At 48.2% G+C, this 25,695-nt stretch overlaps 1 protein-coding gene across 1 annotated transcript in view; it reads right to left on the reverse strand.

The window, feature by feature from the left end:
• TNRC6B (trinucleotide repeat containing adaptor 6B) overlaps positions 1 to 25,695 on the reverse strand; it is a gene marked incomplete at its 5' end in the record, with an annotated part of 663,786 nt that overhangs the window by 453,426 nt on the left and 184,665 nt on the right. The window contains 1 exon segment of the mRNA XM_030210577.1: positions 23,190 to 23,235. Within this exon segment, the coding sequence (XP_030066437.1) occupies positions 23,190 to 23,235 (46 nt within the window).

The raw sequence follows: 25,695 nt of genomic DNA on the forward strand, positions 1-25,695 counted from the left end.
AAAAAGAGAACGGAAGAGCACGGTCTCACAGTGGCTGGGAAGAAACTCTGCACACGTGCAGTTCAGCGCATCAGAAGACACTAGCAAACTTTTTGCTATTTATTATGCCAGTTCCTGGGCTGACACAGAACGTCGACCCACTTGTGAGAATAAACCAGCCTGCTTGTTCTCGGAGAATAGGTTATTTAAGTACATAAATATTGCCATACTGGGACAGACCAAAGGTCCATGAAGCCCAGCATCCTGTTTCCAACAGTGGCCAATCCAGGTCACAAATACCTGACAAGATCCCAAAGAAGTACAAAATATTTTATACTGCTTATCCCAGAAATAGTGGATTTTCCTCAAGTCCAATTTAATAATGGTCTATGGACTTTTCCTTTAGGAAGCTGTTCAAACCTTTTTTAAAACTCTGCTAAGCTAACCGATTTTACCTCATTCTCTGACAACGAATTCCAGAGTTTAATTACACATTGAGTGAAGACACATTTTCTCCGATTCGTTTTAAATTTACTACTTTGTAGCCTCACTGCATGCCCCCTAGTTCTAGTATTTTTGGGAAACGTAAACAGATGCTTCACATCTACCCATTCAACTCATTATTTTATAGACCTCTATCATATCTCGCCTCAGCCGCCTTTTCTCCAAGCTGAAGAGCCCTAGCCTCTGTAGCCTTTCCTCATAGTCATCACATCCCCTTTATCGTTTTCGTTGCCCTTCTCTGCATCTTTTCTAATTCCACTATATCTTTTTTTGAGATGCAGCGACCAGAATTGAACACAATATTCGAGGTGCGATCGCACCATGGAGCGATGCAAAGGCATTATAACATCCTCACACTTGTTTTCCATTCCTTTCTTTTCCTAATACCTAACATTCTATTTGCTTTCTTAGCCACAGCAGCACACTGAACAGAGGATTTCAACGTATCATCAAGGACGACACTTAGATCCCTTTCTTGGTCAGTGACTCCTAACGTGGAACCTTAAATGACGTAGCTGTAATTCAGGTTCCTCTTTCCCACATGTATCACTTTGCACTTGCTCACATTAAACGTCATCTTAGGGTTACCATATTTTGTCCCCTAAAAAGGACACTTGCCCCGCCCCCACCACACACCCAGCCCCTCCACACCCTCGCTCCGCCTCACCACACCCTCACTCTGTCCCATCACATTTTCCACTCCCCTGTCACATACCCCGTCACCCCCCCTCCCCTTACCTTACTACTGCCCTGGTCTAGTGACCTCTTCGGGGCAGGAAAGAGCCCCCTCTTTCCTGCCAGAGCGCTGCCCTGCATGCATCCTTCCTGTTGCTGATCCTCGGTGCCAAGCCAAAATGGCCGCCGAGAGTTGAAGTCTCTCAAGGTCACTTCAACTCTCGGCGGCCATTTTGAATTGGCTCCGAGGATCAGCAACAGGAAGGATGCATGCAGGGCAGCGCTCTGGGCAGGAAAGAGGGGGCTCTTTCCTGTCCTGAAGGCAGAAGAGATCACTAGTCCACCAGGACACTAGAAAGTAAGGGGAGGGGAGGCTAGCAATCTGCCCGTTGCGGGCCCGTTTGTACAGAAATCTGGACAAACGGGAAGATTGGCAAAACCCGTCCGGTTGCCCGGACATGCCCTCAAAAAGAGGACATGTCCGGGTAAATCCGGACATATGGTAACCCTACGTCATCTGCCATTTAGACGCCCGGTTTCCCAGCCTCATAAGGTAATTTTTCACAATCCTCCCGCAATTTAATGACTTTGATTAACTTTGTGTCGTCAGCAAATTTAATTACCTCACTAGCTACTCCCATCTCTAGGTCATTTATAAATATGATAAAAAGCAAAAGTCCCAGCACAGAGCCCTGGGGAACCCCACTAACTACCCTTCTCCATTGAGAATACTGACCATTTAACCATACTCTCTGTTTTCTATCTTTTAACCAGTTTTTAATCCACAATAGGACACTACCACCTATCCCATGACTCTCCCATTTTCTCTGGAGTTTTTCATGAGGTACTTTGTCAAACACCTTCTGAAAATCCAGATACACAATATCAACCGGCTCACCTTTATCCACGTTTGTTCACCCCTTCAAAGAAATGTAGTACATTGGTGAGGCACGATTTCTCTTCACTAAATCCATGTTGGCTTTGTCTCATTAAACCATGCTTTTGAATAGGCTCTGTAATTCTGTTCTTTACAATAGTCTCTACCATTTTGCCCGGCACCGACATCAGACTCACCAGTCTATAAATTCCCAGATCTCCTCTAGAACCTTTTAAAAAAATCGGTGTTACATCGGCCACCCTCCAGTTTTCCGGTACCACGCTCGATTTTAAGGATAAATTACATATTACTAACAATAGCTTGCAAGTTCATTTTTCAGTTCTATCAGTACTCTGGGATGAATACCATCCGGTCCAGGAGATTTGCTACTCTTCAGTTTGTAGAACTGCCCCATTACATCCTCCAGGTTTATAGAGAATTCATTCAGTTTCTCCGACTCGTCAGCTTCGAATACCATTTCTGGCACCGGTATCTCTCCTAAATCTTCCTCGTTAACAACCTTACTATACTGGGCTAGATTTAACTAAATAACTGTATTAGCAAAGAATTCATTTAACCTCTACGCTATGACTTTTGTTTTTCCTGATCGCCACTTTACCTGTTGGTCATCTAGCAGTCCAACCGATTTTTTTGCCGGCTTCCTGCTTTCAATATACCTAAAAAATTTTTTACTATGTGTTTTTGCCTCCAACGCAATCTTTTTTCGAAGTCCCTTTTAGCTTTCCTTATCAGCACTTTGCATTTGACTTGACATTCCTTATGCTGTTTCTTATTATTTTCAGTCAGTTCCTTCTTCCATTTTCTGAAGGATTTTCTTTTAGCTCCGATAGCTTCCTTCATCTCACTTTTTAACCATGCTGTCTGTCGTTTGGTCTTCCGTTCTCCTTTTTTAATACGCGGAATATATTTGGCCTGGGCTTCCAGGATGGTGTTTTTGAACAGCATCCACACCTGATGTAAATTTTTGACCCTCGCAGCCGCTCCTCTAAGTTTCTTTTTCACCATTCTTCTCATTTAATCATAGGTTCCTTTTTTAAAGTTACATGCTAATATATTTGATTTCCTATGTATACCTACTTCAAAGCTAAAATCAAATACGATCATATTATGATCACTGTTATTAAGCAGCCCCAGCACCAGGTCATGCGCTCCACTAAGAACTAGGTCTAGAATTTTTCCTTCTCTTGTCGGCTCTTGTACCAGCTGTTCCATAAAGGAGTCCTAGATTCAGTCAAGGAATTTTACCTCCCTAGCATGCCCTGATCTTACTTTTACCCAGTCAATATCAGAGTAATTGAAAGCAGCCATTATTATTGTGTTGCCTTGTTTGTTTGCATCCCTAATTTCCTTTAACATTTCTGCATCCGTCTGTTCATCCTGGCCAGGTGGACGGTAGTACACTTCTATCACTATCCTTTTACCCTTTACACATGGAATTTCAATCCATAGTGATTCCAAGATATGTTTTGTTTCCTGCAGAATTTTTAAACTATTTGATTCAAGGCTCTCCTTAATATACAATGCTACCCCTCCACCAATTCGAACCACCTTATCACTACGATATAATTTGTACCCCGGTATGAAAGTGTCCCCCTGGTTATTCTCCTTCCACCAGGTCTCAGAGATGCCTATTATATCTAATTTTACATTTAGTCTATATATTCTAACTCTCCCATCTTATTTCTTAGGCTTCTGGCATTCACATAGAGATATTTCAAACTATGTTTGTTGTTCCTATTTACATCATGCTCAATACATGACAGTATTAATTTGAAATCTTTTGTCTGATTTATATTTAGGGACACCTGATCTACTATGGTCTCTTTTGCAACCTCACTATCGGGATACCCTATCTTCCCTGTTTTGGTGATATCTTTGAAAGATACTTTATCCCGAACCATGCGCTTTTGAGGACTGTTGGCCTTCCTCCAGTTTCTAGTTTAAAAGATGCTCTAAGTCCTTTTTAAACGCCAATACCAGCAGCCTTGTCCCACCCTGGTTAAGGTGGAGCCCATCCCTTCAGAATAGGCTCCCCCTTCCCCAGAATGTTGCCCAGTTCCTAACAAATCTAAAACCCTCCTCCCCACATTGAGACGCAGGAGCTCTGCCTGTTTCTTGGGACCTGCGTGTGGAACGGGTAGCACTTCAGAAAATGCTACCCTAGAGGATCTGGATATGAGCTTTCTAAGAGCCTAAATTTGACTTCCAGAACCTCTCTCCCACATTTTCCTATGTCATTGGTACCCACATGTACCAAGACAGTCAGCCAGCTCCTCCCCAGCAAATATACTCATCCACTCTTTTATCAGCAAACTTGATTACTGTAAAAAGTTGAAGCCAATTAGGTTTGACTCCCTTTCCCTCTCCTCCATGCAGCTGTCATCCCTTTTCACTCTATCCACGTTGTCGTTCTGTATTTATTTGATCTCACTTATAATTTTAAACATGCCAGCTTGCACAGCATACGGATGTACATAGAGGAAGTATTGGTTTCATCAGTTAGAGTAGTAATTAGTTCTAAATTTTAAATCATTGTGTCATTTGGAAAAGCCGGTTATAGGGACTCCGAGTATTCGTGCAGAGATGTTTGTCACCTAGTATATAGGCCTCAAAAAGCGAATGATACATACCTGTAGCAGGTGTTCTTTGAGGAGAGCAGGCTGATTGTTCTCACGACTGGGTTGACGTCCACGGCAGCCCCCACCAACTGGAAGAAAACTTCGCGGGCGAGATCCATAAAGCTCTCTATCCCAGCACATCTGACGTTCCAGAGCCAGAATTTCCCTATCCCTTACCTTCTTTTTCTGAGAGAAGTAAGCCAGGATGTCTCTCAGCAAAACAGACTTAGCTGCCTCCCAAAAGAGTATTGGTGTGTCCTTGTGTTGCTTATTGTTAGCAGCGTAATCTAACCAACGCTGGAGAAAATAATCACAAAAGTGCAAATTGAGAGATTAAACAGGAACCTCCATTGTCCAGGGCCTAAATTTATATTCCCAAAATAAAAAACCACCTAGATAAGGATGTGATCTAAAATTTTGCATGGATCAATAACCACAGACTGTGTACCCCTGGGGAAAAGTTTAGAAGATTACAAAAAATAGTCAATTCTGGATTGAGTTACATGAGCTCGGGACAGATGGCTGTATGGTGAAGCAACCTCCACACATCAATCAGCCCCAAGGTATCACACAGTACATAACCCAAACCACATACAGTACAAGAGGACATATAGACCCCGAGGCATTTTGGAATTTAATCTACGAGTATGATTGGCCTGAATCGGTGGACTCGGTACACTTCTTTTCCATCTGTGATGAACGATGCAGGAAAATTTTAGATACCAAAGCTCTGATCAGAACAAAGACAGTAAAACGGCAAGCCGTAGTGCCATGGATTAATGACGGTCTTAAGGAACTCAAAACCATTACAAGAAGACTAGAAAGAGCATGGCGAAAACAAAAGGATGCTCAACACCACCATGCATGGAAGTAATCACACAGAAAATACAAGAATGCTATTAGACAATCTAAAAAGCACTTCTATAAATCCAAAATAGGCCCGGATTATGCAGACCTGAGAAAACTCTACTTTTACATTAATAAATTAACTGATACCACTACGCTCACAACCACCAGTACAGACATCCCATCTGCAGCAAATCTGGCAAAGTTTTTCAAAGAAAAAATCATAAAATTACAGTCTTCCTTACCGCAGAACAATGTAGGAATAAGTGATTTTATTAGTGGCCTAGACCCTGGTCCGGGAGAGCATCCAGCTGATTGAACATTTTCACTCTTTACACCTCTAACAGTTGATTCTGTTAAGCGGGAACTGCGCAGATTTTCCAGTAAATACTGCAAATTGGATACTTGCCCAAATTATTTACTTAACTGTGCACTTCCCTGCTTCATTACTGATCTGATGCTGCATTTAAACTTCATGCTTAGTAACAGAATCTTCCCTGAAACCTATGGAAATATCCTACTCACCCCTATCCCTAAAGACACCCAGAAAAGTAGCAAGGATCTTACCAACTATCAACCTATTGCATCGATCCCGCTGTTTGTAAAATTAATGGAGAGCATGGTGAACAAGCAACTCAATGAGTATCTGTACAAGTTCCACATTTTGCATGAATCACAGTTAGGATTCCGCACACTCCACAGCACAGAAACTGTGCTCGTCACACTCCTGTCAAACTTCAAACGGGAGATAGCAGTTGGGAAAAGCATTCTACTTTTGCAATTCGACATGTCCAGTGCCTTTGACATGGTGAACCATACTATTCTACTACAGCTCCTTGATTATTTCAGAACCAGCGGCAATGTACTAAAATGGTTAAAAGGCTTTCTAACCTCCAGATCCTACCAAGTCAACTCCAAAGCAAGTTTGTCACCTTCTTGGACAGCCGACTGTGGTGTGCCACAGGGTTCGCCTCTTTCCCCAACACTATTCAACATAATGCTAACTCCTCTGGCCGTAGCTCTTTCCAAACTTGGTCTCAAACTATTCATCTACGCGGATGACATCACAATCTACATTCCTTTTAGAAACGACTTAACCAAAATAGCTGACAACATCAGACTTGGATTACACACCGTGTGTGCTTGGGAGAACTCCTTTAAATTGAAGCTCAACACAGAGAAAACTCATTGCCTTCTACTCACCTCACTCTACAAGTTCAATCCCATCACCTTAATTGCACCTGAGCTTGTCCTGCCAATCTCTTAGTCTCTGAAAATTCTAGGAGTAATACTTGACAGAAATCTAACACTGGTAGAACAAACAAACGCAACCGTCAAAAAGGTATTCTTCACTCTTTGGAAATTAAAGCGTATAAAACCTTTTTTCCCTAGAGAAGTATTCTGCAATTTATTGCGGTCGCTAGCTTTAAGTCATCTTGATTACTGCAATGGAATCTATGCAGGGTGTATGGAAAGGCTTCTCAAAAAATTACGAACTGTCCAAAATACAGCTGCAAGATTGATCTATGGTAAATCGAAGTTCATCAGTTCCAGACCATTACGTGAAAACCTGCACTGGCTACCTGTCAAGGATCGTATAACATTTAAAATTTGCACCCTGGTGCATAAAATCCTCTATGGCGAAGCTCCAGCTTATATGGATAATCTTATCATTTTACCACCCTGGAATTCTTACAAATCTTCTTGTTCTTACTTACATCTTCACTACCCCACATGTAGTGGCCCTTAAGTATAAAACAAGCTACGCATCTATCTTTCCCTATATCAGCGCATGATTGTGGAATGGTTTACCCAAATCAGTTAAAACTACTTCCGAACAACAGGCTTTCAGAATATCACTGAAGACCAACTTATTTAGAAAAGCTTACGCTACAGTCCCGCATTGCATTAGTGACTCCTGAACCATTACTGTTATGCAGCCGTATTGAATTCTTCTGCCCCTTTCTCTTTTCTTCCCCTCTCTCATTACTCACCAACTACTTCACCCTTAATGTATCTGATTATTTGTTACTAGATGGATGTAAGCCTTTTTACACTGATGTTAGCCTTTTTGAACTAATGTAAGCCACATTGAGCCTGCCCATGGGTGGGAAAGTGTGGGATATAAATGCTATAAATAAATAAATAACGTTCAGAAGGCTGACAATGAGACATATCCCAGGCTGATTCATGAACACTACTGAAATCCCCATTACCATAGAAGCCCCAAAAGAGCAGAGCTGTCTCATAAGAATTTGGTAAAAAGCTCTGTCATACAGGTTGGGCACAAAGGTAAAATTAAGTAACATACCTGATAATTTTCTTTCCATTAATCATAGCTGATCAATCCATAGACTGGTGGGTTGTGTCCATCTACCAGCAGGTGGAGATAGAGAGCAATCCTTTTGCCTCCCTATATGTGGTCATGTGCTGCCGGAAACTCCTCAGTATGTCGATATCCAAGCTCCATCCGCAGGACTCAGCACTTAGAGAATTACACCCACAAAGGGACACTCTGCCCAGCTCACCACCGCCGAAACGGGGGAGGGGAATTAACCCAGCTCATCCCCACACAAGTGGGGGAGGGGAATCCGTCCAGCTCATCCCCGCGGAGCGGGGGAGGGACACCACACCCGCCGATGCGGGGGGATCTGGCTTATCCTGCAACCACAACCGCGGGAGGAGCTGACTGACCCTAACACCGCCGAAGCGGGAGGGGTACAAAGCTGCCCTACTGCCGCACGAAGCGGGAGGGAGCGCCGGCAGAATTTAAGTCTCAATCCAGCCCCGTAAAACGGAGGGGAGAGGAATGCAGCAGCTCACTGTAACACAAATTCGTCTCAACTCTTGAAGAATCCATTGAAAAACTTGAACACGAAGTCCTCCTGAACAGGAACTGAAGACTAAACTTGAACCTGAAATGCAACCAGAATATAAACAATACAGATATCTGGGAGGGGCTTTGGATTGATCAGCTATGATTAATGGAAAGAAAATTATCAGGTATGATACATAATTTTACCTTCCATATCATCATGCTGATCAATCCATAGACTGGTGGGATGTACCGAAGCAGTACTCACCCAGGGCGGGACATAGAAATCCCTGACCGCAACACTGAAGCTCCAAACCGGGCCTCCGCCCGAGCAGCCACAGTCAAGCGGTAATGCCTGGAGAAGGTATGGGCCGATGCCCAAGTTGCCGCCTTGCAAATCTCTTCCAAGGAGACGGACCCGGCCTCTGCCATCGAGGCCGCCTGAGCTCTAGTGGAGTGAGCTTCAGCTGGATAGGCGGCACCTTCCCCGCGGCCACATAAGCCGCTGCAATGGCTTCCTTGACCCATCTTGCCACTGTAGGCTTAGCAGCCTGCAGACCCTTACGAGGACCTGCAAACAGGACAAACAGATGATCCGACTTCCGGAAATCATTGGTCACTTCCAAGTATCTGATGATGACTCGTCTCACATCCAGATATTTGAGAGCAGAGTATTCCTCTGGGTAGTCCTCCCTACGAAAGGAAGGGAGAGAGAGCTGCTGATTCACATGAAAGCGAGAAACAATCTTGGGCAGGAAGGAAGGCACTGTGCGAATAGACACTCCTGCTCAGTGAACTGCAGAAAGGGCTCTCGACATGAGAGTGCCTGGAGCTCGGAAACTCTTCTGGCTGAAGTGATTGCCACCAAAAAGACTGCTTTCAACGTCAGGTCTTTCAGAGATGCCCTTGACAAGGGTTCAAAAGGCGGCTTCTGCAAGGCTCTTAGCACCAGGTTGAGATTCCACGCAGGCACCACTGAGTGCAGAGGAGGGCGCAGGTGATTAACTCCCTTGAGAAAGCGCACCACATCTGGCTGCGAAGCCAGGGAAGCACCCTTCAGGCGGCCCCTGAAGCAAGCCAGAGCCGCTACCTGGACTTTAAGGGAACTGAGCGACAGGCCTTTCTCCAGACCTTCTTGCAGGAACGCCAACACTGAAGAAATTGGAGCAGTGAAGGGAGAAAGTGAGCCTGCTTCACACCACGCTGTAAAGGTACGCCAAACCCTGGCGTAAGCAATAGAAGTAGAGCGCTTCCTCGCTCTCAGCATAGTGGCGATGACCTTGTCTGAGAAGCCCTTCTTTCTCAGACGCTGCCGCTCAATAGCCAGGCCGTACGACCAAAGGGGGAGGGATCCTCCATCACCACGGGACCCTGATGCAACAGGCCCTGCTCCACTGGCAGCCGCAGAGGATCGTCCACTGAGAGCCTGATCAAGTCCGCATACCAGGGACGTCTGGGCCAGTCCGGACCCACCAGGATTATCCGGCCCAGATGCTTTGCCACCCGGTCTAGCACCCTGCCCAACATGGGCCAGGGCGGGAACACATAGAGAAGCTCCTGTGTCGGCCACTGTTGGAGAAGAGCATCTACTCCCAGGGATCGAGGGTCCCGTCCTCTGCTGAAAAAGCGCGGCACCTGGCAATTGGCCGATGACGCCATCAGATCTAGGCTCGGCTGGCCCCAGCGCTTCGTGATGTCCAAGAACGCCTGAGCAGATAGCTGCCACTCTCCGGGATCCAAGGTATGGCGACTGAGAAAAGTCCGCCTTGACATTCATGACTCCGGCAATGTGGGCCGCTGACAGCTGTTCCAGGTTCGCTTCCGCCCACTGGCATAGATTCATGGCCTCCTTGGCTAGAGGGGCGCTCTTGGTACCTCCCTGGCGGTTGACATAGGCCACAGCCGTGGCATTGTCCGACAGGACCCGTACTGGCTTCAGCGCCAGTACCGGGATGAACTCCAAAAGCGCCAACCGAATGGCTCTGAGTTCCAGGAGGTTGATAGACCACTTTGCCTCTGCAGGAGACCAGAGCCCCTGCGCTGTCCTTCCCAAGCAGTGGGCTCCCCAGCCCGACAAAGAGGCGTCCGTCGTGACGACAATCCACTCCGGGTCACCAGAGGCATTCCTGCAGACAACTTGTCTGTCTGCAGCCACCAGCTCAGCGCCTTGCGCACTGCTGGGTCCAAGGGAAGGCGCACAGCATAATCCTCCGACACCGGAGTCCAGCGCTGCAGCAGAGTGTGTTGTAGTGGTCTCATATGAGCCCTGGCCCAGGGCACTACTTCCATCGTGGCCGTCATAGAGCCCAACAGCTGCACATAGTCCCAAGCCCGAAGAGGAGAGGCTACTAGGAACTGGTCCACCTGAGCCTGAAGTTTGACAATCCGATTGTCTGGCAGGAACACTCTGCCCACTTGGGTGTCGAATCGAACTCCCAGATACTCCAGGGACTGAGTCGGGCGCAGCTGGCTCTTCTCCCAGTTGATGATCCACCCCAGGGAGCTCAAAAGAGCAATCACCCGGTCCACAGCTTTGCCGCACTCTGCATAAGAGGGGGCTCGGATCAACCAGTCGTCCAGATAAGGATGGACTTGTACTCCTTCCTTTCGCAGGAAGGCCGCGATGACCACCATTACTTTGGAGAAGGTCCGCGGAGCAGTAGCCAACCCGAAAGAGAGGGCTCTGAACTGGAAGTGTCGGCCCAGGACTGCAAAATGCAGAAAGCGTTGATGAGGAGGCCAGATGGGAATATGCAGGTACGCTTCCTTGATGTCCAAGGAAGCCAAGAACTCCCCTGCCTTCACTGCTGCTATAACAGAGCGGAGAGTCTCCATGCGAAAGTGCCGCACTTTCAAGGCCCGATTGACCCCTTTGAGGTCGAGGATAGGCCGGACAGAACCTCCTTTCTTTGGTACCACAAAGTAAATGGAGTAACGTCCCTTGCCAATCTGATTTTCTGGCACCGGAACGACCGCACCCAGGCGTATCAGGTTGTCCAAAGGTCTGCTGCACTGCCACAGCTTTGACCGGAGAGCTTGCAGGGAGAGAGTACAACCCGTCTCTTAAGGGTCGGCAGAACTCCAACTTGTAGCCGTCTCTGATGACTTCCAGCACCCAAGCGTCTGAAGTTACTTTGGTCCACTCGCCCAGAAATGAGGACAGGCGTCCTCCAATCTGCACTGGGCCATGGACCAGGGCCCCGTCATTGGGTACAAGACCCTGGGGGAGGACCGGAGGGGCGCACCTCCGGGACGGCGGTCTCTGCGAAAGGGAATGCTGTCTTGGGGAGAAGTTCCTTTTGGAAGGAAGAGGGGGCAGAGGGAGCCCGACTTTCCCGGGCGGTACCAACGGGCTTCCTGAAAACCGGCCTCTGGAGTTACCAGGGCGAGCACCACTGGCCCGAGCCCTGACTTCTGGTAACCTCTTGCCCTTAGACGTGCCGAGAATCGGTCACATTTGTCCAGCTCGCCCCAAAGAGCAGCTTGCCTTTAAAAGGAAACTAGCCATGCGGGACTTAGATGCTGGTCAGCAGACCAATGCTTCAGCCAAAGCCACCGCCGCGCAGAGACTGTCTGAGCCATACTTTAGCCGAGGCTCTCAAGACATCATACAGTAAGTCTGCCAAATAAGCCGGCCCGATTCCGGGCCGGCCAGTCAGCCCTCAAGGAAGGATCCGAGGGGAAGCCCGCTGCACAATCGTCAGGCACGCCCTGGCTACATAGGAGCCACAAACTGAGGCCTGCAAACTTAAAGCAGCCGCCTCGAAGGACGACCTTAAGGCCACCTCCAATCTTCTGTCTTGGGCGTCCTTTAGGGCTGTGCCACCTTCCACCGGCAACGCCATTCTCTTAGTCACCGCAGTGATTAAGAATCCACGGTAGGCCAAAGAAAGGTCTCCCGTCACATTTCAGCAAAGGATAGAGGCGGGACATAGCCCTAGCCACTTTGAGGCTCGCTTCCGGACATCCCATTGAGCCGAAATCAAGGTGCGCATGGCATCATGCACGTGGAAGGTTCTAGGCGGGCGCTTCGTCCCCAGCATAATGGCGGAGCCAACAGGGGCTGAGGGAGAGACGTCCTCTGGAGAGGAAATCTTCAAAATGCTCATGGCCTGCATTAACATGTTGGGCAAGTCCTCTGAGCGAAAGATCCGCGCTGCAGAGGGGTCATCCGCTCCATCCGATGCGGGAATCCGTCTCCTCCAAGGAATCCCCAAAGGACCGTTGGGAGAACTCAGATACGCTGCCCTCATCTACATCAGAGGAGACAGAGTCCTCTAAGGCCTGGAAATCCACCCGAGGGCGTTTACTTCCGGGGGCCTCAATCCCTTTATCGGACAAGGGAGCAGGGGCAGCGTTTTGCATAAGGAAGGCCTGATGCAGCAGCAAAATAAACTCGGGGGAGAAACCCCCCAGACTGTGCACTTCAGCAGCCTGGGCCACAGCCCTAGACGCACCCTCAACCGGCGCTCGCAAGAGCGGGGGAGAAACATGCTGCGCATCCAAGATGGCGTCCGGCGCGACACTCCGCGAAGGAGGCGCGCGGGAAGAACGGCGCTTAACTTTAGCCGCTTTTCTGCCGTCGCCCAAATGAAGGGCGGCCATGGCATTAACGTCTCCCACCTCAAGGGCGGCCCAAGAAGAAGCCGTCCGAGCAGCGTGGCCGGCCAAGATGGCGGAGGCGAGCAGCGGGGGATGGGCGTTTAATGGCGGGAAAAACCGCCGCACCGGAGGAAGAACCGGGACATTGACCGGCCTCCAAACTGACACCCAACAAGGGCGAATCAGACTTTAAAACCCCCGCATCCCCGCTAGACGCGCACACGCGGTCCGGGGAGCGATTCTTTGCGCCCTCGCCCTCCGACGCCATCAGCCACGTGGAGATCAATCGGGGAACCCCCTGCCCGCTACAAAAAGGTAAAATTACCTGCTTTCCACTCCGAGCTGTAACGACCTGGTGTCCCAGTGAGTAGCTGCAATAAACGTTTAAATAAACTTCAAAATAAACGCCCTTAAGGACGTCCAAATTTTTTTTTTTTTTTTTTTAAACGGAGCCAGCGGGAGGGGGGAGAAAAGGAGGGACCTGGCACCACCAGGTTTGCACTTGCTCAAGAAGAGCCCTCAACCCCAGGCACTCAACAAAACCTAAAATTAGGCTTGGAGGCCTAGCCAGAGCTGCTGCTGTGTGTGACCACCACCTGCTGAAGATAGAGAACATACTGAGGAGTTTCCGGCAGCACATGACCACATATAGGGAGGCAAAAGGATTGCTCTCTATCTCCACCTGCTGGTAGATGGACACAACCCACCAGTCTATGGATTGATCAGCATGATGATATGGAAGACTACAGAGCAGCAAGTCTCATCGTTCAATAGTCACGTGGCTAATAATGTAACACCCCTCTGCCCTCTTTAAAGTCCTATGTATCACCATATCCAAGCCCTTCCGAAACAATATAACCCCCTTTCCAGGAGATAACTTCAGTATGATCTATTTTCAAGGACTTAGCTTAAGTTGTGTTTTTCATTGTGCACCCTTAATTGATTCACAGTGGTGTGCAAAATGACAAATTCCTCACCCCGAGTGTCCAAATGGGCCTCCACATCAGCAATTATTTTATTAACATCTGCCAGGTTTCTCGTAAAATCCTCCAGAGACACCTGTAGATCTGTGCAAAGAGCAGAAATATCTGCTTTAAATTCCCCAACCACGAGCGATTTCCTTGTGCAGAGACACGCTCTCCATCTTGTGCATCCGCTGGCAAAAGAGTGTCGGACTCCAAGCCAGCCATCTTGGATTCGATGGGGGGCAAACGTGGCAGCAGACGCCACCCGCTGAGTACTTTTGTTTTTCCGCGTCACCATCAATACCAGCAGATGAAGTAAAAAGGGAGAGCACTAGAGGAGCACCGTACCCATTTTCAAATCTAGTAAGAGCTCAAGCACATTCGTGGCTTCGGAGCTCCTCTCCTAGGCTGCCATCTCCTCCGGTGACATCACTTCCTCCTATGCAGTTTGTTTAACACACTGTGCATCTAAACTGAAATATGTTTTTGCAATAACGGTAATGCACTTTAGAAAACAATCATAGTTAACAGTGGATGACGGCAGATAAAGACCTGTACGGTCCATCCAATCTGCCTGACAAGAAAACTTACTGCATAAGGTAGCACAGCACAGAGACACTGCTGTTAACATTGACATCTAAAGTTAGAAGCTGCCTGAGTACAGGCAAACAAAATTATCTTGCTTCAATTTGACATCTCAGCAGTTTCTGATGCTGTAGATCACTCGGTGCTGTTGCTTAGGCTTAGTGAATTGGGGATTGCTAATACTGTATTGAATAGTTTGGTGAATTTCTTAAAAAGCTACATACAAGGTGAAGAAAAATGAGCATATTTCCCCTCCTTGGTGGCCTGATTGTGGGGTCCCCCCAGGGTTCTCCACTTTCCCCATTGATGAGAGATATTTATTTTAAAAATTTTCACCTAAAACCTTGCTGGGTTCCATAAAAACACACATAATAGGACAAAACAAACAAAAATACACAGTACATACCAAACAATTCTTCATCCTGAATTCAACACAAATGTAACTGTTCAGCAAATAGCATAGCATCCAGCCTACTCAGCTTAAAAAAAAGGCCATTACAAAAGCTGTGTTTTAAAAGTTGTAAAATGCTGCTACACAAATGTAGCTGACATGCAAGTGGATACCAAAAGGCCACCCCTGACACAGAAAAGGCAGATGCTCTAGTCTCGGAATAACGTATTTTCACAGTAACATCTACAAAGAGGGGCACAGCAGTCTCAGATCTTAATGCTGACTAAATAGCGAAGTTACATACCTGAAGCAGGTATTCTCCGAGGACAGCAGGCTGATTGTTCTCACGAATGGGTCTGCGTCCACGGTGGCCCAGGAACGGAAATCTTCCATAGCAACAAAAAGCTTGCCAGAGACTTCCAGAACATGGGCTGCGCGCACCGCGCATGCGCGGCCATATTCCCGCCCGTCGCGCGGGAGTCCCACTCAGTTAGATTTAAAAAAAGCAATAACAAGGAGAAAGACAACTCCAACAAGGGAGGTGGGCGGGATTGTGAGAACAATCAGCCTGCTGTCCTCGGAGAATACCTGCTACAGGTATGTATCTTTGCTTTCTCTGAGGACAAGCAGGCTGCTTGTTCTCACGACTGGGGTATGGGCCTCGCAACGGCGAGGACATAAGGATTTACCTACGAACCAGAACAGCTGAGAGTACAGCGTGGAACAGAATAAAAATGGGCCTAGGGGGGTGGAGTTGGATTCTAAACCCCGAACAGATTCTGCAGCACCGACTGTCGCGCCGTGTATCCTGCTGAAGGCAGTAGTGAGATGTGAATGTGTGGATTGATGACCACGTCGCAGCCTTGCAAATCTCTTCTATAGTGGCTGACTTCAAGTGGGCCACCGACGCTGCCATGGTGCTAACACTATGAGCCGTGACATAGCCCTCAAGAGTCAGCCCAGCTTGGGCATAAGTGAAGGAAATGCAACCTGCTAGCCAATTGGAACGACTGCGACTCCCCTTCTGTTGGATCAAAAGAAACAAACATTTGGGCGGAATGTCTGAAGAGGCTTGTCCGCTCCACGTAAAAGGCCAATGCTCTCTTGCAGTCCAAGGTGTGCAACTGACGTTCAGCAGGGTGGGTATGAGGACGGGGAAAGAAGGTTGGCAAGACAACTGACTAGTTCAGATGGAACGCCGACACCACCTTCGGCAAGAACTTGGGTGTGTGCGGAGGACTACTCTGTTGTGATGAAACTTTAGATAAGGAGCATGCACTACCAAGGCTTGAAGCTCACTGACTCTACGAGCTGAAGTAACAGCTACAAAGAAAATGATCTTCCAGGTCAAGTACTTCAGATGGCAGGAATTCAGTGGCTCAAAAGGAGATTTCATCAGCTGGATGAGAACGATGTTGAGACCCCATGACACTGGTGGAGGTTTGACAGGGGGCTTTGACAAAAGCAAACCTCTCATGAAGCGAACAACTAATGGCTGTCCAGAGATAGGCTTACCTTCTACCAGTTGATGTTAAGCACTGATTGCACTAAGATGAACTCTTACAGAGATGGTCTTGACCAGACTCTGACAAGTGTGTATTCAAACAGGATCTGTGTAGGACAAGAGCGAGGATCTAGGGCCTTGCTATCATACCAGACGGCAAACCTCCTCCATTTAAAAAAGTAGCACCTCTTCTTGGAATCTTTCCTGGAAGCAAGCAAAACCCGGGAGACACCCTCAGAGAGACCCAAGGAAGCAAATTCTACGCTCTCAACATCCAGGCTGTGACAGCCAGAGACCGGAGGTTGGGATGCAGAAGCGGCCCCTCATTTTGAGTGATGAGGGTTGGAAAACACTCCAATCTCCACGGTTCTTCGGAGGACAACTCTAGAAGAAGAGGGAACCAAATCTGACGTGTCCAGAAGGGAGCAATCAGAATCAGGGTTCCGCGGTCTTGCTTGAGTTTCAGCAAAGTCTTTCCCACCAGAGGTATGGGAGCATATGCGTAGAAAAGGCCCTTCCCCAATGTAGGAGAAAGGCATCCGACGCTAGTCCGTCGTGGGCCTGAAGTCTGGAACAGAACTGAGGGACTTTGTGATTGACCTGAGTGGCAAAAAGAGCCACCGAGGGGGTGCCCCACTATCGGAAGGGCTTGCATACAACACCCGAATTGAGCGACCACTTGTGAGGTTGCATTATTCTGCTAAATCTGTCGGCCAGACTGTTGTTTACGCCTGCCAGATACGTGGCCTGGAGAAACATGCCGTAACGGCAAGCCCAAAGCCACATCTGGACGGCTTCGCGACACAGGGGGCGAGATCCGGTGCCCCCCTGCTTGTTGATGTAGTACATTGCAACCTGATTGTCTGTCTGAATTTGGACAATTTGATAGGACAACCGATCTCTGAAAGCCTTTAGAGCGTTCCAGAACGCTCGCAACTCCAGGAGATTGATCTGAAGACCTTTTTCCTGAAGGGACCAAACTCCTTGAGTATGAAGCCCGTCTACATGAGCTCCCCACCTGAGGAGGGATGCATCCGTTGTCAGCACTTTTTTGTGGCTGAGGAATTTGAAAAGGACGTCCCAAGGTCAAATTGGACTGAACAGTCCACCACTGAAGGGAATTGTGAAAATCGGTGGACAGCTGGATTGCTTCCTCTAGATCCCCTGCAGCTTGATACCACTGAGAAGCTAGGGTCCATTGAGCTGATCTCATGTGAAGATGAGCCATGGGTGTCACGAACTGTGGAGGCCATATGGTCTAGAAGTCTCAATATCTGCCGAGCTGTGATCTGCTGAGATGTTCTGGCCACGGAAACAAGAGACAGAATATTGTCTGCTCTCACTTCTGGAAGATAGGCCCGAGCCGTCTGAGAGTCCAGTAGAGCTCCTATAAATTCCAGTTTCTGAACAAGGAAAAGATGAGACTTGGGGTAATTTATAACAAACCTGAGTAGCTCCAGCAGTTGAATAGTCATCTGCATGGACTGTAGAGCTCCTGCCTCTGAGGTGTTTTTCACCAGCCAATCGTCAAGATAAGGGAACACATGCACTCCCAGTCTGCATACCGACACCGCAACTAAAGCCAGGCATTTTGTAAAGACATGGTGCAGACAATACCGGAAGTGCTACGCTCTCAGACGTAATTGAAGATACTTCCTGGGAGCTGGAAGTATCGGGATGTGTGTATAAGCATCCTTTAAGTCCAGAGAGCATAGCCAACCGATTTCCTGAATCATGGGAAACAGGGTGCCCAGGGAAACCATCCTGAACTTTTGTGCGAGTAGAAATTTGTTCAGGCCCTTAGGTCTAGGATGGGACACACCACCCCGTTTTCTTTTGCACAAATAAGTACCTGGAATAGAATCCCAGCCCTTCTTGCCCTGGTGGAACGGGCTCGACCGCATTGGCGCTGAGAAGGGCGGAGAGTTCCTATGCAAGTACCTGCCTGTACTGGAAGCTGAAGGACTGAGCTGCTAGTGGGCAATTTGGAGGTGTAGAAATCAAATTGAGGGTGTATCCTAACCGGACTATTTGGAGAACACACCGGTCGGAGGTTATGAGAGGCTACCTTTGGTGAAAAGATTTTAACCTCCCTCTGACTGGCAAGTCGTCCGGCACAGGTACGTTTACGGCGGCTATGCTCAGCTGGAGCCAGCCCATCCTTTGCTTTTGCTGGAAAGCTGCAGGGGCCTGTCTGGGCGCACGCTGTTAATGCGAACGAGCGAACTGGGGCTGAGCCTGAGAAGGCTGTCGAGAAGGTGGAGTGTACCTACGCTTATTGTAAGAATAGGGAGCACTCCTCCTTCCCTGGAAAAAAAGCCTACCAGTTGAGGTAGATGCTGAAGGCGCATGGTGGGAGAGATTATCGAGGGCGGTTACACGCTGGTTGAGCTGTTCCACAACCTGCTCGACCTTCTCGCCAAAAATGTTATCCCCCCGGCAACGAACATCCTCAAGCCGCTGCTGGGTCCTACTGTCCAGGTCAGAGGCACGCAGCCACAAGAGTCTGCGCATCACTATACCTTGAGCAGCGGACCTGGATGCAACATGAAAAGTGTCATAAGCACCCCTGGACAGGAATTTACGACCAGCTGCCTGACCACCTCCTGAAAATGCCTGGCTTGCTCCACAGGGAGCATATCCACCAGGTCCGCCAGTTGGTTCACATTGTTCCGCATATCTCGTGTAGAGCTGGTACGACTGGATCTTGGACATGAGCATAGAGGACTGGTAGGCCTTCATCCCAAAAGAATCGAGAGTTCTAAATTCCTGCCCCGGGGGCGCCGAGGCAAAATCTCTAGAACTCTTGGCTCTCTTGAGAGCAGAATCCACAACCATAGAGTCGTGAGGTAAATGGGTCCTCATCAACTCAGGTTCTCTGTGGACCCAATACTGGGACTCAACCTTCTTAGGAATGGTGGGATTAGTTAAGGGTTTCGTCCAGTTCCTAAGCAATGTCTCCTTCAGGACATTATGCAAAGGAGCAGTGGACTACTCCTTAGGTGGCGAAGGATAGTCGAGGACCTCAAGCATCTCAGTCCTAGGCTCATCCTCAGTAACCACCGGGAAGGGAATGCTCACAGTCAAAGGAGAAAGGAGGCAAAGGAGGCAAAAGAAAGGCTCTTCGGTGGAGAAAGCTTTCTTTCAGGTGAGGGAGTGGGGTGAGAAGGAAGACCACAAGACTCCTCGGATGAGAAATACCTGGGATCCTCTTCCTTCTCCCACGAGTCCTCCTGCTCGGTATCGGACAAAAGCTCTCGAACAGCAGTCCGTAACTGGGCCCATCTCGACTGCGAGGAACTATGTCCACGAGAGTGTCGTCGAGAGGCTGACTCCCTCGGCGGCGGCGATGAAGCTCCCTCCAACGATGTCGACAGGGCGTCGACCTGGGTGGCCGCCGAAGCCGATGCCGGAAGCGGTGCCGGAGATCTCACCACAGGCAAGGAGCCAGCCGACGCTTCTATCAACGGCACTGAGGGCGCAAGCACCCCTGGTACTGGTACAGACTGGCGCCACAGCCCTTCCAGGAGACCTGGGAGAATGGCTCGGTGTAATCCATTGGGTTGGTCGTGAACCCTTGAGCCCTGGCCGAGGCCAGCAGAGCACCGACCCAGGCCAAGGGGAGACCAACCCACCACTGCACACCCAGCTATGCAATACCCCTAACCTACCCTCCCCCGCAGCACCTCAGGAAGAAAGGGAAATAGGCATGCAGGCGGGCCTCGCAGCCGAACAGGAACCCAGACACTCAGAGCCACTCGTGCGGGCCTCACGGCCGAACTGGAACCCAGTCACACACAGGAAGGGGTGAAAGAGACCCAGGAGTCCCCCCGGGACCCCAAGGTGCCAACCACGCGCTGAACACCAGCCACAAGGCAAAGGGAGTAACAAAGGAACCACAGCGGGGCCACAGCCTCCCAGGGGACCAGCGCAGGACAGGGGAACTAAATACAGGAAGCACCTACAAGCCAGAGACAAGAGCAGCAAACAAAAGAAAAACCCTGGCCCTAGCCAAAAGCCAGGGAAAAGACACAACAGAACAAAAAGGAAATCTCTGACAGAACACCCAGAAGACAGAGGCAGAGCCACTGCACACAAAGGGTTAAACTTACTGAGCTAGCAGGCAGGCACAAAATAAACAAACAGAAAGAAAGCTCTAACCCAGAGCACAGCCCCCGCTGAACAAACACACAGCCGGCTTCCCACTGAGAACTGCAGGCAGAGAGGGAGAGCCCAGCTAGAGGCAGTGAGCTGATTACAGCTCCAAACACACAGCTGCAACCAGCTAACACAAACAGGGGCAGGGAAAAGGAATCCCTAAACAGAAACACAGATCAAAGCCAGAGCACAGAGCACTTTCTGACTAAGATCTGCATGGCTTCCTAGTCACAAGGAAATGTAACTCCAAAGCAGGAAGGGCAGGAGGAAGCAGGCTAAAGTACACCCCCTGACGTCAGTCAGACCCTGCCAGCCAATCAGGAGTGAAGTCCACCCCCCTTCCCCTGCCAAACCGGCAGAATCATAACACTCGGAGGCGCTCGTCCAGAGTCTCTACAGAGAAAGTCAGGGGAGCCAGTACAGGAGATGGAGGCAGAACCTGCAAAGGATGAGGCGGCGGGTACCGGGCTATCCACTGACCGACGCATCGACACCTCCTGAAAAGAGGGGGAGCGGTCCTCCCGGCATCGACGCTTCTCAGGTGCCGAGTCCCTCGACGCCCCGGGGCTCCCGGTACCGTGTCGAGAAGGAGACCGATGCTTCTTAGCCTTCGCCCGAGGTACAGCATCGGTACACCTCGGTACCAACAAGGAGGATGTCGAATCCAAACATCTCCTCGGGGTCGGGTCCGAAGAAGGTCGGTCCTGATGGGCCTGTGAAGCAGGAGCACTGCAAGACCAGTGGAGACCAGCTCGACGGCTCACTACTCCCAGCGTGCAGTGGTCTGTAGACAGCCATAACCTGCACTCCAGACGTCGATGCTTGCTCCGGTGCCGACATCGACACCGCCGAACTCGGTACCTTTGTCGACATACCGGGCAAAGCTCCACACAGACGGTCCTGCTGAGCTTGTCTCGCCGCTTGTGTTCGCTTCTTGAGACTGAGACACAATTTACAGTCAGCTGGGCGATGTTTGGGCCCAAGGCACTGAATACACCACGAGTGTGGATCAGAACCTGAGATTGCCCGGCTGCACCGACCGCACTTCTTGAAACTGCTGGGAATCCTCGATGTCATGGACGGAAAAATAGCGGCAGCGAAGTCAAAGTCGGCGATGGTGCCAAAAAGAAGGCACAAAAGTGGAGAAAACACGAACGGGCGGCCAAAGAAGGCCGCAATGGCGGCGAAACGAACTTAAGCCGGCCAACACTAAAAGTCTAAGGAAAACTTTTTTTTTTTAAACAGATCAAAGGAGCCTTCAGAGAAGAAAGAAAAAGAGAAAAACACGAGAAAGTGCACAAAAAAAACGAAGGCTCTCTCAGGACGCGCTGAGAGGGACAAAAACACAGTCTCTCTCAACCGCAGACAAAAAGAAACTGATGTCCCTGCGCGATGGGCGGGAAGATGGCTGCGCATGCGCGGTGTGCGCAACCGAAGGCTCTAGCAAACTTTTGTTGCTAGGTAGATTTCTGGACCTCAGGGCTGCTGTGGGCGTTACCCATCAGTGAGAACAAGCAGCCTGCTTGTTCTCGGAGAATAAGATTCACCAAGGAGGTGTACCACTCTTGGAAGATATGGCAGGCTACACCCATATTCAGAGACCACTCGTGCGGTTGCACCATTCTGCTCAATCTATCTACCAGGCTGTCTTTGTAGACCAAATGTGTGGCCTGAGCACCATGCCGTCCAGTTATCTAGATGCCTAATGATCAAATAACCAACTATAATAGCTGTCCTAACCCTTCCTGTCTGGGCAGAAGTTCTTGGAGACACATCCTTGGTTTGACAGGATATTACATCCTCTGGTGGGCTAGAAGGAGTACTTCCTACTTCACCAGGATGATGCTCCTTTTAGGAGACCTGCCTCCTCCAAGGCAGCACAGGGGCTGCCAGACTGGAGGTGGGACTTCTCTACAACGTCCCTGTAGGTCTCCTCAGAGAGATATATAGATGAGACATACAGGGATGTTGTAGAGAAGTTCCATCTCTCTGTCTCCCTCAGCTCCTCCAAGTCTGCTACTCTAGCCTCAAGAGAATGGACTTGTTCTCTGAGATCTAGGAGCTCTTTGTTTCAGGGGCACACATAAAACCTCTCATCAACTCACAGATAATCATAAATGTGACACAATGCAAAAGACTGGAAAGCACATCTCTCGTTGCATCTTAGCATTACTAAGTTTTATAAATTTGGGGAGAAAAGGGTTTTACACTATGAAAACTAAGTTGTGCTGCAAACTAAAGTTAAAACTGAACTTGGGTTTCCTGTGATATCAGCTCTGTATTATTTTATTTCAAAAAGGCTAAACTGTGCTCTAAAGTTAAAACCCTAACCTATATGTGTACCTGATTAAATCCTGCATGTTGTCAAAGACCATAGAAACATTTTAGGATTGATACCATAATATACCTCCTTTCCTGGTAAAATAGCAAGACAGGACAAATCAAAATTAGAAAAGGAAAGGAATGCCATTCAAATGGTACCACGGTACACATTTTTCTTTCATCTTATACATTTTTTTCATTCCTTCTGAAACATCTATAAGGACATGAAGTAAAGGCAGAACCTTGTATGGTAAATATAGATGGCCTTTTCCTTGCCACGCATGTGACCCACTTAATACCATGTCCATCAGTATCAGTTATACACACCTACAGGTAAGTCCAGCTTACTGCCAGAAGAATCGTCTGCTTGTGCCTGCCAAAAGAAAAAATTTTTTTTTAAGTGTAATAGCACTACAGAACATAAAAAGGACTGTGGGAAAACAAGGGGGGGGTGGGGAGAGTAATAATTTCTTAGAAGAAAATACAACTACAATAAAGTATAAGCCAGTATAATGTATCATTCAATGAAAACATCTCTTCATTCTGAAAAATCAACAATATGAATACTTGGACAAAATATTTTAAATACAGCAATTTGCTGTATTTATTTATTTATTGTTCACTTATATCCCACATAAAAATACAATTCAAAATGAATTAAATTAGCCTACTGATCTATACAACATACGCTATACTTCAAATGTGAAAGAACAAATATTTGACTTGAAGCCCCGTGCTATTCCAAAAAGCAATCTAAAAATAGCGCCAGAACAGCACGGGGCAATATCGTCCCTATGATCAGAGATAACAGAATGTAAATTTAAGCATGCTATTAGTTCTGATCATAGGGGTGAAGTGTGGGAGGACTGTGCCTGTGTGCATCCTCCTGCACTTGTTTGACAGGTCCGGGCTGTCAAACTTTCAAAGAGGCTAACCCTCCACACCCTCCAGCGACCATGACCCACCCAAGCCCTCACCCCAGACACCAACATGGGGGGCTGGCGATCCGGTGGACCTTCAGCCCCCTAACACCCATCCTCCAACAGAAAAAAAGTGTTGGAGGTCACTAGACCTCTAGTCCATTCCTTGGTGGTCTAACAGAGACTGGTGGTGACTGACTGCGAACCCCTGCTACCTTGAATGGATGAGGGATGTGATCCTCGTCCCGCCTCTGACAAGCACTGCCTCCAAAATGGCAACACCCGGCCCTACCCAGTGCAGTACAAAAGGTCTATGGAGCTTTTACATAATGTTGCAGCCTGCTAGGAGTAGTACTGACATTCATGCAGCCCTGGTTGCCCTACCTTGTCAATAGCAAATCTGTGGTTCACAGACATCCCCAGCCAACCACATAAAACTTAAGGTATTCTGACAAGGTGAATATGCAAAATTGCACCATCTTGCACTTCACAGTTGGTAAACACTTATCCTAAATGGCTCATGGTGGTGATAGCTGCAAAAAGGGGGCTTCTAAGTATTAAGGGGTGTTAAGACGTATGTAGTCCAACTGGCAGATAATCAGAGGTTGATGTGGGCGCTAGAGGCCAATAGCGCCTGACTAGTGCCTGCATTTAACTACGCTTTATGATCATCTGCCTGCAGCAGGTCAACACAAGTAGCATATTAATGGCTACAAGGTGGCTCTTTGAAATTGTGCATGTACAGACATGTGACCCCCACACTCCTACACTCCTCTGGGCCAAAAAACTTGTTTACACATTTAGTGTGGTTGGTTGGGCAAATCATGGGAGAAGGTGAAATGGACCTTTTTACTGAGACAGGTGTGTGTGGGCGAGAGACAGTTATACAAGATCTTGGGGAAAGAGTGCATCAATTAGGATGAAGAGAGCGGTGAGTCCTATCAAGTTTGATCATGGGAGAAGTTGCGTCTGTAGGCTCTGAAGTTTGCAAAACGTGCCAAATGGTATCTTGTGCTATCTCTGTTCAGTTAGTATAGGCAGATTCTTCCGGTACCCCTCTGAAACGCAAGTTGTTCCTTCTGGATCTGTTCTCTAGATCCTCCATGCATTCACAGAGCGCTTTTGTATCTGCCCTTTGGGATTTATAAAAGGAGTCATGCCACGTGTTCCTTACACTGTGCGAGTCTGCCTGCCTGCAGTTTCTTTTTTAATACTATCTAACATGACCTTTCAGGTCTTGCCGCACCAACTTAAAGTCTGACTTCAGCTCTAATACCCATTTTCTAAAATCACAGGCTGTCGCCACACCGCTTGCTCCATCAGATCCCAAGTCAGAGTCATTGGTCAGTTCAGATCCCATTGCAGTCATCTTGCCCGCATTAACCTTGATCGGCTGCAATTTCCCCATGCTCTTTTCTCGAGATGTTGCAGCCCTTGCTGACTCTGACTTCTTTCAAGAGGCCATGAGATAAGGAGCCAGCAGCTGACAAAATTAACCAGGAAGGAGAACCAGCCCAAACAGGGCTTCAGCCCCAGCCTACCTCCTCAAAACCTGGCTTTTTAATTGAACACTGCAAGTCACTTAACCCTCCATTGCCCCAGGTACAAATAAGTACCTGTATATAATATGTAAGCCGCATTGAACCTGCTATGAGTGGGAAAGCGCGGGGTACAAATGGAAAAAAAATGGAAAACCCCCAGTTTTTTTCTTTATTTTTGCTGACCAGTGTTAGGGTCATGTCTAGGACACAATACTATACAAGACAGCTTAAGAATTTTATTGTGAACTTTGTTGTAAGCTTTTAGAAGATAAGTACATGCATACAGAATAGTCCAATGTAATTAGATTTCCTGTGTTTCATAGAGTTTGAAACCACATTGTATCTGGATAGTGAAAAGGGGAAGTTAGGACA

Source organism: Microcaecilia unicolor, chromosome 1 (genome assembly GCF_901765095.1).
Source record: "Microcaecilia unicolor chromosome 1, aMicUni1.1, whole genome shotgun sequence".
Classification (NCBI taxonomy): Eukaryota; Metazoa; Chordata; class Amphibia; order Gymnophiona; family Siphonopidae; genus Microcaecilia; species Microcaecilia unicolor.